The sequence below is a fragment of the Capsicum annuum genome, chromosome 1, assembly GCF_002878395.1.
Source record: "Capsicum annuum cultivar UCD-10X-F1 chromosome 1, UCD10Xv1.1, whole genome shotgun sequence".
NCBI lineage: Eukaryota > Viridiplantae > Streptophyta > Magnoliopsida > Solanales > Solanaceae > Capsicum > Capsicum annuum.
Window position 1 is genome coordinate 169,578,275 of NC_061111.1, and position 13,444 is coordinate 169,591,718.

Sequence of the window (13,444 nt, forward strand, 5' to 3'; positions counted from 1 at the left end):
TAATCAAACACCTCATTTTTTTATTTTTTTTTTGCAAAAAATACTTTGATTTCCTTAAAGCTTTGATCAGACAGGCTAGAAATTGGAAAAAGAAGATACACATATTTTTGGAATGGGGAGGTGTCAACAACCTAGACTAGCAATTCAATGGGTAAATAGTCACTCATGTTTTGATAATTGCCTACAAATATCATTTTCGTTTTTTTTAAAATAAAAATATCATCCAACTATCTCTATTTTCCTCAAAAAAAATACTTAACACTTTAAAAACCTTCTTCTCTCCTACTTGGCATGTAATGTTCTTCTTCTTTCCTTCAAAAATAGTACATTTAGTACGTATATGAAAATTCGAAAGCCATCATTTTTATTTCTTTTACTTTTTAAGAATCTTTAATATATGAAAAAAATAATCAAAAAATATTAAATTAGTAACAATTCATATAAATACCTTGAGTTTTTAAAATATTATTGAGTGGTGAAATAAATAAATTAGAAAAACTTTGAAAAGTATCAAATAAAATTATTCAAACCTTTACACATCAACTACTTTATTGATCAGTAATGTGCATAGCATTATCAGGCGAATTATTTCCCTTTAAGTTATGTGATTATCTGATATTTTTATCATGTGATGTAATAATTTTTCTCGTGTCGAATAACGAATAAATATAATTTATATTTTTTTTATTAAGAAAGACAAAATAAATATATAATTTAAAATACATAATTAAATTGTTCCTCAATGATAAATATATCATGTGTGTTTATTTTTTAAAAAAATAGGATAAAATTTTAGTTAAATAAATTTGATAAGTTAAATAAATCAATTTCTTATATATATATATATATATAAAGAAAATTTTAATGACATGGCATGTCAACTAGGAGAGAAGAAATATTTTTAAAGTATCAAGAATATTTTAAGGAAAATGGGGATAATTGAGTAATAATTTTGTGCTAAAAGAAAAAAAGTGATATTTATATGTAATTTTTAAAATATGGATGACTATCGGTGGAAATTACTCCAATTCAGTCACTATCTATTTATATTGAATAATGCATCTTGTATTCTTCAAATATATTCTGAAATATACTTAAAAAACAAAGGAGAAAATTGAAAAGTTATTGTATACTATAATTAAAACGAATATACAACTCCATGAATTGCTGTTTTGCATCAATGGTTTTTGACAGAACAGCATAATGCTTCCGCCATTCCTCTTCTTTCTTCATTTGGACGAAATCATGATCTGTCACGCAGTATCCATTAATTATAGTCAATGTGCATCGATCTTAGCTTTGAATTCATAGCAACTTGTATACTTAAACAAATGGACAATATTAAGATTTCTGCTTTCTTTCGACTTTCGACTTTCGTCTTGCCCCTTTGCTAATAAAATAATCATCAGGAATTAAATCAAATAAGCTTTACATCACTATATATCAAGATGCTACATCTCTAAATTCTATTCACTCCATCAACAACGTAACAATGTTTACCAAAATAAAATTTGAATCCTTGTTAATTTCTTTGTTCCTCTTATTTTCCCTCTCCTCAGCCAAAACACCTCCGAGACCTCGAGCTTTTCTTCTTTCAGTAACCAAAGATGCATCCACTAAACAATACCTCACTGCCCTCCCTCAAAGAACACCCCGTGTCCCGGTCAAACTTACTATCGATCTTGGTCAACGATTTTTATGGGTTGATTGTGAAAAGGGTTATGTTAGTTCAACCTATAAACCTGTCCCTTGTGGTTCCGTCACTTGTAAACGCTCATTATCTGCTGCCTGTGTTGAATCATGTATAGATCCTCCTTCACCAGGGTGCAACAATAACACTTGTTCACATATTCCTTATAACCCCTTTATTCGAACCAGCACTGGTGGTGAACTTGCTCAAGATATTGTTTCACTCCAATCAACTGATGGCATGAATCCGGGTAAATTCGTATCTGCAAATGGAGTAGTTTTTGATTGTGCTCCTAATTCTCTTCTTGAAGGACTAGCAAAGAATGTTAAAGGGATTCTTGGACTTGGAAATGGTTATGTAGGATTTCCTACACAAATTGCTAACGCTTTTCGTGTAGCTCGAAAATTTGCCATTTGCTTAACTTCATCTACAACTACTCGTGGTGTTGTCTTCTTTGGTGATAGTCCTTATGTTTTTCTTCCTGGAATTGATGTTTCTAAGAGACTTGTTTACACCCCACTTTTTAAAAACCCAGTTAGTACATCAGGTTCGTATTTTGAAGGGGAGCCTTCGACGGATTATTTTATTGGAGTGACATCTATCAAAATAAATGGTAATGTCATTCCAATAAATACCACATTGTTGACCATAACCAAAGATGGCAAAGGCGGAACAAAAATCAGTACTGTTGAACCTTACACTAAGTTAGAGACTTCGATTTACAATGCATTAACAAAGGCATTTGTTAAATCACTTGCTAAGGTTCCAAGGGTGAAACCTGTGGCTCCTTTTAAAGTGTGCTATAATAGAAGGAGCTTGGGAAGTACTCGTGTTGGTCCTGCTGTACCACCCATTGAGCTAGTGTTGGGAAGCAAAAATACTACCAAATCTTGGACTATTTGGGGTGTAAACTCTATGGTGGCCGTGAATAATGAGGTGCTTTGTCTTGGATTTGTGGACGGAGGAGTTGAGTTTGAACCCACAACTTCTCTAGTCATTGGAGCGCATCAAATTGAAGACAACCTTTTGCAATTTGACATTGCTAAGAAAAGGTTGGGTTTTTCTTCTTCGCTCTTGTTTGGTCAAACATCATGTGCCAATTTTAACTTTACATCTAAAGCTTGATGGTGGAAAAAAAAAAGTTTGTGCTTTTGTAATTTTAGATTCAAATAAGTGTTTTTAAAAAAAAAATTCCAAAAGATGGACTTGATCAAGAATAAGGGGTCGTTTGGTAGAGTGTATTGAAAAAAATAATGCATGGATTAGTTAATGTCCTTTACTAGTACATTGTTTGGTACATTTTTTAGCCTATGTATAACTAATTAGTTATTCACTTTATTATGTATTAACAATACACACTATTTTTCATGTTTTAGTAATGCAAAGACTCTACACATACATTAACTTGTTAAATGTCAAAATTATCCCTTCTTTTTAGTTTTTTTGCTGCTATGATTTGAGTTGTTGCTGCCTCCATTTCAATATCTCACCTGCCGCTGGCCATGAGCATAGTAGTATCTCAGCTGAGATAGTAGTATCATTGTAATTGGAACTAGTCCAATTTTATGGACCTCAGTCTCATCCTCAAGAAAAAAATGTCACCATTAATACAAGTTTGAGATCGGAAAAGAAAAAAGGCAAACTATCATATGAAAAAAAAAAATACTAATGGGTATAATGTCACTTTGATGGGAAATATATCACTATCGAAGTGTAAAAGTTGGACTGGCAATATGAATTTGATTCTTGAAAATTATCGCGGTGATTTGTTAGGAATCCAGAAACTCTTCAAACCTTATGCAGCCATGGGTGCTTCCTTGGATTTTTTGACAAGTAGTTGTTGCTACTTTTATGCTTGAAAGAAAGGATACAAAAAGGGTATTTTGGTAAATAAATATTTTTACATAAAAATTATGTCAATATATTTTATTTTTAATACATCAAACCAAACACTGTGAATGAAATAATGTCTGCTTAACTAATACCAATATTATTAATACTTGCATTTGTAATGCAACTGCAAGTATTACTAATACACCTTATTCAGCATCACTCTTATATACTCTACTAAACAACCCCTAAATTTATTCGACTTCGTTTGGTTGTTGAATATCACAATGGTGTCAATTAGCAAGTCTCAATAATTGAGTAAATATCTAAGACGCTAATGTAATATTTAGACAACCTCTTAAATTTGATGATAGTACGACAGTACATTAATTTAGCTAATAACCTTACAAAATACATTAATTGAAAGAAAATTGTTTTGTGAATCCAGAAAACAAATACTCTTTCCGTCCCATTTTACTCATCTCAAATTGAGATGACACAGTTATTAAGAAAAACAATAATTGGTAATATAACTTTACCATTTTGCCCCTCTTAATTGTGTCTTGTTATTAGTTTCAATATTGATGGATGACTAATATCAAAGCACTATTTATATTTTTAATGGTGTATTTTTAATGGTACTCTTCTTTGTAACATTTTTCAAAAATGCTAATAACAAGGAGTAATCAATTACACTAAGGGTATAATGGGAAAAAAAATTATCTTGTCTTGATAAGTAAAATAGGACAAGTAAAGTGGAACATCAAATTAGGAAATTTGGGATGGGTAAAATGGGACGGAGGGAGTATTTTTTTATTATTATTATATACTTCCTTCGTCTCAAATTACCCGTCCCAAATTGAGATGACACATTAATTAAGAAAAATAACTAATAACATGCCTAGTTTAGGATAGTACCCCTGTTAAATGATGTTTACAATTTAATTTGAAGAAAAAGTAATTAATGCAAAGCGTAAAACATGAAAAAAAAATTGTCTTGTCTTGATTAATGAAAAAAATAAGTAAAATGAAAAATCAAATTAGAAAATTTGAGACGGAGGGAGTAGAAAAGTGAGTTATGGGACGATCAAGGACATTATAGTCATTTCACAATATAAATTCATCATCCAAAACTCATCTCTTTTCGTGGGCTCCATTTTTCACTCAATCTTTTCTCTCTCCTTTAAAATGAACTACTTCTCACCTTAACTACAACCGAAAAGAAAATTCTCAAAATAATCTATAATTTAATGTTTATTATACTATTTCAAATTAATATCATTTTAACAAATTTTGAATTTCAATTACTGCATTTAGTTGGCAATTATTCAATCAAAAGAATTATAAAATTTTATTTCAAATTATTTTTTGGTAGTAAAATACTCTCAAATTGTATATGAAAAGACTTCCCTATTTAATACACCACTTGAAAATAATTTAAAAATAAAAAAATAAAAAATATATGGTCATTTCATATATGTATCAAACTTAGCTTAATGTTTTTTCTGATTCATTAAAAATTTAATGTTACATAAATTCAAAATACATGAATATATAATTAAGAACTCTTTCAATAAACAAAGAAAGAAAACGAGTGAAAAGTGTGAAAGGTAAATAATTTCTATTACAAAGGAACTAAAAGTTTTAAAACAATTAAAAATACGAAAGAAGTATAGCTGTATATTTTAAGTTTAATAAAAAATTATGTTACAAATAATATTTTTTGGGCAATTTGATCAAGTTTTGAATTTGTGGTGTACAATCTTCTTAAAAATAAAATAAAAAGTTTAAGACCTATATAATAATACTATAAATCGGGTTAAAAGATTAATATATTGTAAATTATCATGTAAAGAGTCAAATTTGATAATTATTATTACAAAGGGATTGAAAATTCTGAGATATTACTAAGATCTCAAAAAAAAAAAAAAAAAAAAAGAAAATTAATATATGAAAATTTGTCTCTTTTTTTTCATAACACAAACGACATATTTATATTTTTTTCATTTAAAAAGGTTTATAAGATATTTAATTGACAGTAAATCATGAAATATTATTAAACAAAAAAATATTGGGCCTGTGCATAGCACGGGATACATCATCTAGTTATTATAGAAAGATGAGTAGAAGGACAACAATGACATATATTTGTAATTTAGAAACAAATAAAGGGCAAAATTTCAATATTCTTTATATGAAGTAGCAAGTTTATTATTGAAGACATAAAAGGCTATGTTTCTTGCGTCATCAACTAACCATTACTCTATTCTGTTCACTATTCAAGCTTTCTCTAAAATTGATTATTTATGTTATGTAATAGTATTATATATATTTATATTTTTATAATAATGAAAAATAATTAGGATAAACAATACTCTCATTATTTTTTATTTATTTATTTATTTATTATTTTATTATATAAAAGAGTGAGTGGGTGGAACGATCAAGGACATTCCTGTTATTTTAAAAAAGAAAAGTGCATTGTTTGCTTATTCTATAAGCCTCAAAGTTTGTACATTAACTTTTAATGACAAAAAAAATATCTTTTTTTGTAAATGTCAATCCTATCCAAAGTTGTATAATATCTCATGTGAATCCCATAGTTTTCTTCACAATTTTCTATAAATATTTTTGTATTTTTATCCGTCCTAATACACAATACTCATTTCTATTCCCTATTATAAGTGGTGAAATTTTAATTTTATTTTATTCAAATAAAACATCCACATGCAAGTAGAATTAAATTTTTTTCTTTGCATATTTGATTATAGTAAATTATTTAGTAGATTAATAAAGAAATTAAAAAAATGTATTACTTCATTCGTTTAAAAAAGAATAACCTATTTAACTTGACAATGAATATAAGAAAATAAATAAAACTTTTGTATCTTATGATCATAAATTTAAGTTACGTCGAATGTATCAAAATATTTTTTATCTTGTGGTCCTATTTATGACACGTGAAAAGTTGAAATTAAATTATTTTTTAAAAAAGGAAAAGTTCTTTATTTTTAAACAAATTAAAACAAAAAAATAGGTCTTTATTTTTAAAATGGAGAGAGTAACAGACATCTACAAGGCATTCATATATCCACAATTCACATCATTCAAAAATTATTTCAAGTTGAACTTTTTCACGATATCTAAAATAATTTTAAAATAGTATAATTTGTTAAACCCTAAAAAGTAATTTAAGTAGTGAGTTTTGTTCATACGTTATTATGATAAGAGAATGTATGTGATATTTTTTTATTAAATGTATATTAAAATAATATAGTTGAATCAAATGGAAACAACAATTTTATATTTAAAGAGAAATTATATTTGAAGTTTATCCTATTTAAATATTTTTTTCAATCATGATATCCAGATGAGTTTTCTCTCCTCTTCATTAAATCCACATAATAATAAGCAACTTACTTTTGCATGTAACATTCATTATTATATTTTATTATTTTTACCTAAAAATATTGAGTTTAAGATAATACTTACAAATATAATCAAGGGTTTAACCCTTTTTTTCCCATAATTTTCTTAATATTTTCATATAATCTTTTATGTGGATCCTGCTACAATTCTATTTTAAATAAAAAAATTAGATATAATGGTCATTTCATTAGAATCTTTTCAATGTCATTAATGATTTAATCTTTCATATGGATCCCACATATTTCAACTATAAATCTATTTTAATGTGTAGTGAAAAAAAATTAAATACATTATATCAGAATGACTATTTTAGTGCATCCAATATCTCAATTTAAATGACATATTTTTCTTTAATAATAAATTCTTTAAAAAATTGACATTTTATTTTATTAGTATTTTATAACATTATCAATATTGTAGTCATGTTGAATTTCATTTATTTGTCAAAAAGTCAACAAAGATATACTCTTCTATTTAAAGTTTATTTATTTTAAAAATATTTCTAAACATTGCAAAGCTTTTATATATATCTTAAATTTGACGTCTAATCAAAATAATATAAATTAAAATAAAGGGAGAAGTAATTTATAGAAGGATGTGCAGCTACTAACATATATTCCATAAAAGATAAAAAAAAAAATGAAATTAATTTTGGCCACATATTTAATTGCATAAAGTACCTATTATTACATTATAGTAAAAAAAAAAAATACTCATAAATTTGAATCGGTTTTTATCTATCAAACATAGTAAGTGTTTCCTCCATAATTTCAAAACTTCGCATGATACATATTATTACAAAGATTTACAATACATATAATTTATGAACACATAATTATTTACTAATAACCTGTTAAAATTATTTTAAACAGTTTATTTAAAATATAATATTAACTATCTCCTGTTAAATTACTACAATACATATCATGTTAACTTTTATTAATTCTTTTGATTCTCTTTATTTGAGGTAGTAAATTTTCTCATTAGGTAGACAAATCACTTTAACATAATTTTTTTGCTTATTATATTAAATTGATCTCCTATTTTTGACGTATATAAGACAAGACATAGAGAGAATCCTTTAACGTTATGATTCATAAAAACGTTCATCTACTAGATCCTTTTTTTCATTTGTTAAACACACATATCTATTACTTTTTCATACATATTTATCACATTTTCCCCATTTATTATTTTATGATATTTTTATTTGGACTCTTGTAATTAAATAATACATAGTAGTAGTATTTTTAAAAACATCTCCTTGTTCCTTTTTAGCTTATTTCTTATATTGAAATTAATTGCTTTTTACTTATTTACTTTAGCAAATTATAAAAGTTTTATAAATTTTTTCAATATCATTTTTATTATTAAGTAACAACATAAAGTATTAATAGTCAAATATCTAAATGAAAAAATTTACTAAATATAAAAAGAGACCCACTTTTTTGGGACAGGCTAACAAAGAAATAAGACATTTAAACTAGATGAAGGAGTAACAAATTTTTATGAATTCTTTTAGATCCTTACTTTCTTCAATTTATATTTTTTTTTAATCTTTTATGCCTAATTTGTATAAATATATTTTTATATAATTATTATGCTATTAATATTTTTTCTAAATCAAATTTAAGGTGGTCATTTCTCCAAGACAACTTGCGAAGGATGTGACAAATTCAGAGTTAACTCATGTAACTCAAATATAGACGACAGAATTTGTCTCCAATTTGACGATAATTCTACCGTTTATAATCGAAATTCCTTTTCTATATCAAGAATATTACCTGTTATGCATCATATCTCTCCAACTGAACCGGTATATGGTCCAGCTCGAAGTCGTACTGCTTCTTTGCATACTTTAAATTTTGCAGATTCGTATACTCTTTTTTAAAATATTGAAAAAATTAAAATTAATCCTAAAACAAATATAGTTCAAGATAATGATAATACTCAGATAAGGATAACCTCACTCCCTCTGAAATGGAGTTTGATGTTAATTCTTGTTAATCATGATTCCTCAGCTATTGATTTTAGTCCTAGTTCACCAACCAGAAATTATATTAAAAGAGAATTTTTTTCTGAAAAATGAAAAACGTTTAGGAAATGATTTTTTGAAACCTATAGTTCTGATGAATTGAAAAATATTTCTGAAAAATTTTATAAAATGTGTGCATTGCATAATCAAATTGTTTGCTTTATGCCATAGTATATGTCTGCATATTTGCCTTTATATGTAAAAATTACTGAAAGGACATATCAAAATGTCGATGGTACTATAACTCAAACTATTTATCTTCCTCAATCAGCTTTCGTATTACCCAAAATTACTGGTATAACCTTCTCTGCTTTTCAAAAATTCGTTGATGATGAAGTTGAAAAAATCACTATTTTTAAAATAAATAGTTTAATTCCTCAAAATAATTATTTAAACCTTTATGTGAAAGTTCTTGGAGAACATATTTCTTCTCTTGATAAAAAACTGGATATCATGACTGGTTTGATTAAGAAGCTAAGCGATAGTCAAAAGTTATTTGATATTGCTTCTACCTCAAAAAGCAAAACAGAAGATTTGACAGCTAAGCCTCATATTCAAAGACCTCCTGATATTGAAGGATTTCGAAAACCCACTGATTTAGAACAACTTGTAAAACTTCTTAAAAAGAAATTCTCTTGTTTAAATATAAAAACCATGGATCTATATAATATTTTTGTTGATTCTATTTAATCTATTTCCAATAATTTTGAGGATATACAGTCCACTCCAATCTCTAAGATAGGAGCAGAAATTCACTCAGAGTTAAATGAACTCAGAGGAATGGTGAGAAAACAACCAGGAAAAAAATATGTTGATATTCTCCATATGCAAACTGCCTATTATCCAAGACCAACTCCTCAAGATGTTCTGGTAGAAGAAAGAGATTGGTCTTTAACAAATACGTTTTATAGTGGAGAGCATATAGAGGAATGGAACTTGGATGGATTAACTGAAAGGCAAATTATCTATTTTAGTCCATCGAATGTTAATGTATTCTACTATTGCAAAAGTCTATAGTCCTAAAGATGACGACGGTGAGCCTATTAGGACAGATGTTACTATATGTAAAATGATTGTTACAGGTTTTACTGGTCAACTTCGTGTCTGATGGGATAATTTTCTTTCAAATGAAGAAAGAAACAAAATTTTTGATGCAAAAAATCTATTGCCTGGTGTTGATAACCTAGGTAGACAATTGCCAGCGGGTAGAGAAGATGTTGTTTACACCCTTATGCTTACTATTATTCAACACTTTGAAGGTAGATTTACCAATCAATATGAAAATACTCGCACACTTTTAAATGGTCTTAGATGTAGATATTTAGGGAAATTTAGATGGTATAAAGATACTTTCCTTGCTAGGGTTATGGATTTACCTGAATCTACATTAGAAAACTAGAAGGTCAAATTCGTAGATGGACTTCCTCCTCTGTTTGCTGAAAGGGTTAGAAAATCGATTAAAGGACAATATGGTGCAATTCCTTGGACGGATTTCACTTATGGATAGCTTTTAGCTGCTTGCACCAAAGAAAGACTAAAAATTTGTGATGAGTTGAAACTGTCTAGACAAATTAAACTAGATAGGATCAAAGAAAGAATCCAATTAGGAGACCTTTGTGGTCAATTTGGAATGGAAAATTCTGTCTCTAGCAAAAGAGGCCATAGAACTAGTAGCCCAGAAAAACCTCATATAAAAAGAAGGTATAGACACAAATTTAAAGAAGAGCATGAAGCCAGAAAAATTCATCGTAAGTCTACTAGATTTACGAAAAATAGGTTCAAAAGAGATCTAGCAAAAATCAAGTGTTATAGATGCAAGCAATTTGGTCATATTACCCCAAATTATAAAGTACAAAATCTTAAGTCTTTAGAACTCTCTGAAGATACGCATGAAAAAATTTATGGTTTATTATATACTTCACGTTTTGAGTCTGATTATGAATCTGAGAATGATATTGAATTACATGATTCCACGAATAGTGAGAATTATGAAAAACCTGAGGTTAATGCTTGCACGGATTGCACTAACAATGTTTGTGATTGTGAAAATACTTTTTACAAATTACAATCCCAGTTTGAAGATTTGAATTTAAATGTTCAAACAATTACTGCTGACAGTGCTTTAGAATTATTGAAAGAAGTTACTGATGAAAAACTTCGCCAAAAAATTATTGATCTTGCTTCCTCACAACCTAGCACTTTAAAGCCTGCTAATAATAAAGTTGTTAAGAAAAATTTAAAAAATTCTGATTCTATTATTGATATATGCTGTATTCTCTAACTGAAGTTAACAGACGTCTTGTCATCAGTCAAACTCCTGGTACAAATACGTATTTTAATGATTTAAAAATAAAAGTTGAAAACCTGAAAAAAAAAAAGATTATTTCTTTACGACAAAATTAAATAATTTCATATCATAGAATTTCAAAAATTGAAGAAAATATTTCCCAAAATGACATTGTTTTCAGTTCTAAAGGAAAAGAAAAGGTTGTTGAAAATTCTGAAAATGATATTGTTTGTGATATGGATGTAAAAAATGATTATTTTTTGGGTATGATGCAAATAGTTACTGTCCATAAATGGTATATAAATTGTACTATCCTGATTAATAACGAATTTTTTGTTACTAATGTGGCTATGATTGATAGTGGTGTTGCTGTTCGCTGCATTCAAGAAGGATTAATTCCAACCAGATATTTTGAAACAACAACACATATTGCTAGATCTGTCTCTGGTCATTCTCTGGATGTTAACTATAAATTGCCGCATGCGTATATTTGTACAAATAAGGTTTGCATTCCGCGCATTTCTTTTTTCTAGTTAAAAATTAATTATATCCCCCTATTATTTTAGGAACATCTTTTATAAATGTTATTTATCCCCTACACACATATTGATGCTAAAGGCTTCAAAGCTACCTATAAAAAATAAGAAATTTCTTATCTTTTTGTTACAGATCTAGTAATATGAGACATAAATGCTTTGATTAATATGAAGCAAAAACATATAAATTTTTTACAGCTTGAAATGATGAGTATGAATATTTATAATAAAATGAATTCTGTAAAAATTTAGGAAAAAATCAAATTGATATCTAATCAACTGGTTGTTAATATTTGTGTTGATCACCCAAATGCTTTTTGGACTCGCAAAAAACATATTGTTTCTCTTCCTCATGAAGATGATTTCAGAGAAGATCATATTCCGACAAAATTCAAACCCTACCAAATGAATATAGAGTTAGTAGAATTCTGTAAAAAAGAGATAGATGGTCTCTTAAAAAAGGGTCTCATAAAACCCTCAAAATTCCCTTAATCTTGTACTGCTTTCTATGTCAATAATGCTGCTGAAAAAGAACGAGGTACGCCAAGATTGATAATTAATTATAAACCTCTGAATAAAGTTGTAAAATGAATTAGATATCCAATACCTAATAGAAAAGACTTACAATCTAGATTATATGACGCCAATATATTTTTAAAATTTGATCTAAAATCTGGTTATTGGCAAATTCAAATTGATAAAAGGCATACTTATAAAACTGCCTTTAATGTCACTTTTGGACAATACGAATGGAATGTTATGCCATTTGATTTAAAAAATGCTCCTTATGAATTTCAAAAAATCATGAATAATATATTTAATGCCTATATGAATTTTGTAATTGTATATATTGATGATATTCTTGTGTATTCAAAAACAATAGAATTACATTTTAAACATCTGAATATTTTCAAACAAATTATGATATAAAATGATTTGGTTATTTCTAAATCAAAAATGTATTTGTTCCAAACAAATGTTCGATTTTTAGGACATAATATTTATAAAAGAATAATTAAGCCTATACAATGAGCTATGGACTATGTTGAAAAATTTCCTGATATTATTACTAATAAAACTCAGTTGCAGCGATTTCTAGGAAGTCTTAACTATATTTCTCCCTTTTATCAGAATCTATCTAGAGATTTAGCTCCTTTATATGATAGGTTAAAAAAGAATCACAAAAAGCCTTGGACTCAAGTCCACACCGATCAGGTAAGATTAATCAAAAAACGTGTTGCGACTCTGCCTTGTGTAACCTTAGCTAATCCAGCTTGGTTAAAAATAGTTGAAACTAATGCTTCAAATATCGGTTATGGAGGAATACTTAAACAAGTTAATCCCCATAATAATGTTGAATGTTTGGTTAGATTTCATTCTGAAAAATGGTCTGAAAGTCATAAAAAATACGCCACTGTGGCCCATGAAATGTTAACTATTGTTAATGTGTTTTAAAATTCAAAGATGATTTATATAATCAAAATTTTATAGTTCGAACAGATGCTCAATCTGTTAAGTACTTGTTCGACAAAGATTTTAAACATGATGCCTCTAAATTGATATTTGCAAGATGACAAGTCCAGCTAGTCCCTTTTGATTTTGAAATACAATACAAGAAAGGTAGTGAAAATTCTTTG

General features: G+C 27.6%; 1 protein-coding gene across 1 annotated transcript; it reads left to right on the forward strand.

Moving 5' to 3' along the window:
- The first annotated feature begins 1,289 nt into the window (after positions 1-1,289).
- Positions 1,290-3,103, forward strand: LOC107841124 (probable aspartic proteinase GIP2). Its single transcript, XM_016685130.2, has one exon. It carries the CDS (start codon positions 1,493-1,495, stop codon positions 2,813-2,815), a length of 1,323 nt encoding a protein of 440 aa, XP_016540616.1. The 5' UTR covers positions 1,290-1,492; the 3' UTR covers positions 2,816-3,103.
- The last annotated feature ends 10,341 nt before the right edge of the window (positions 3,104-13,444 follow it).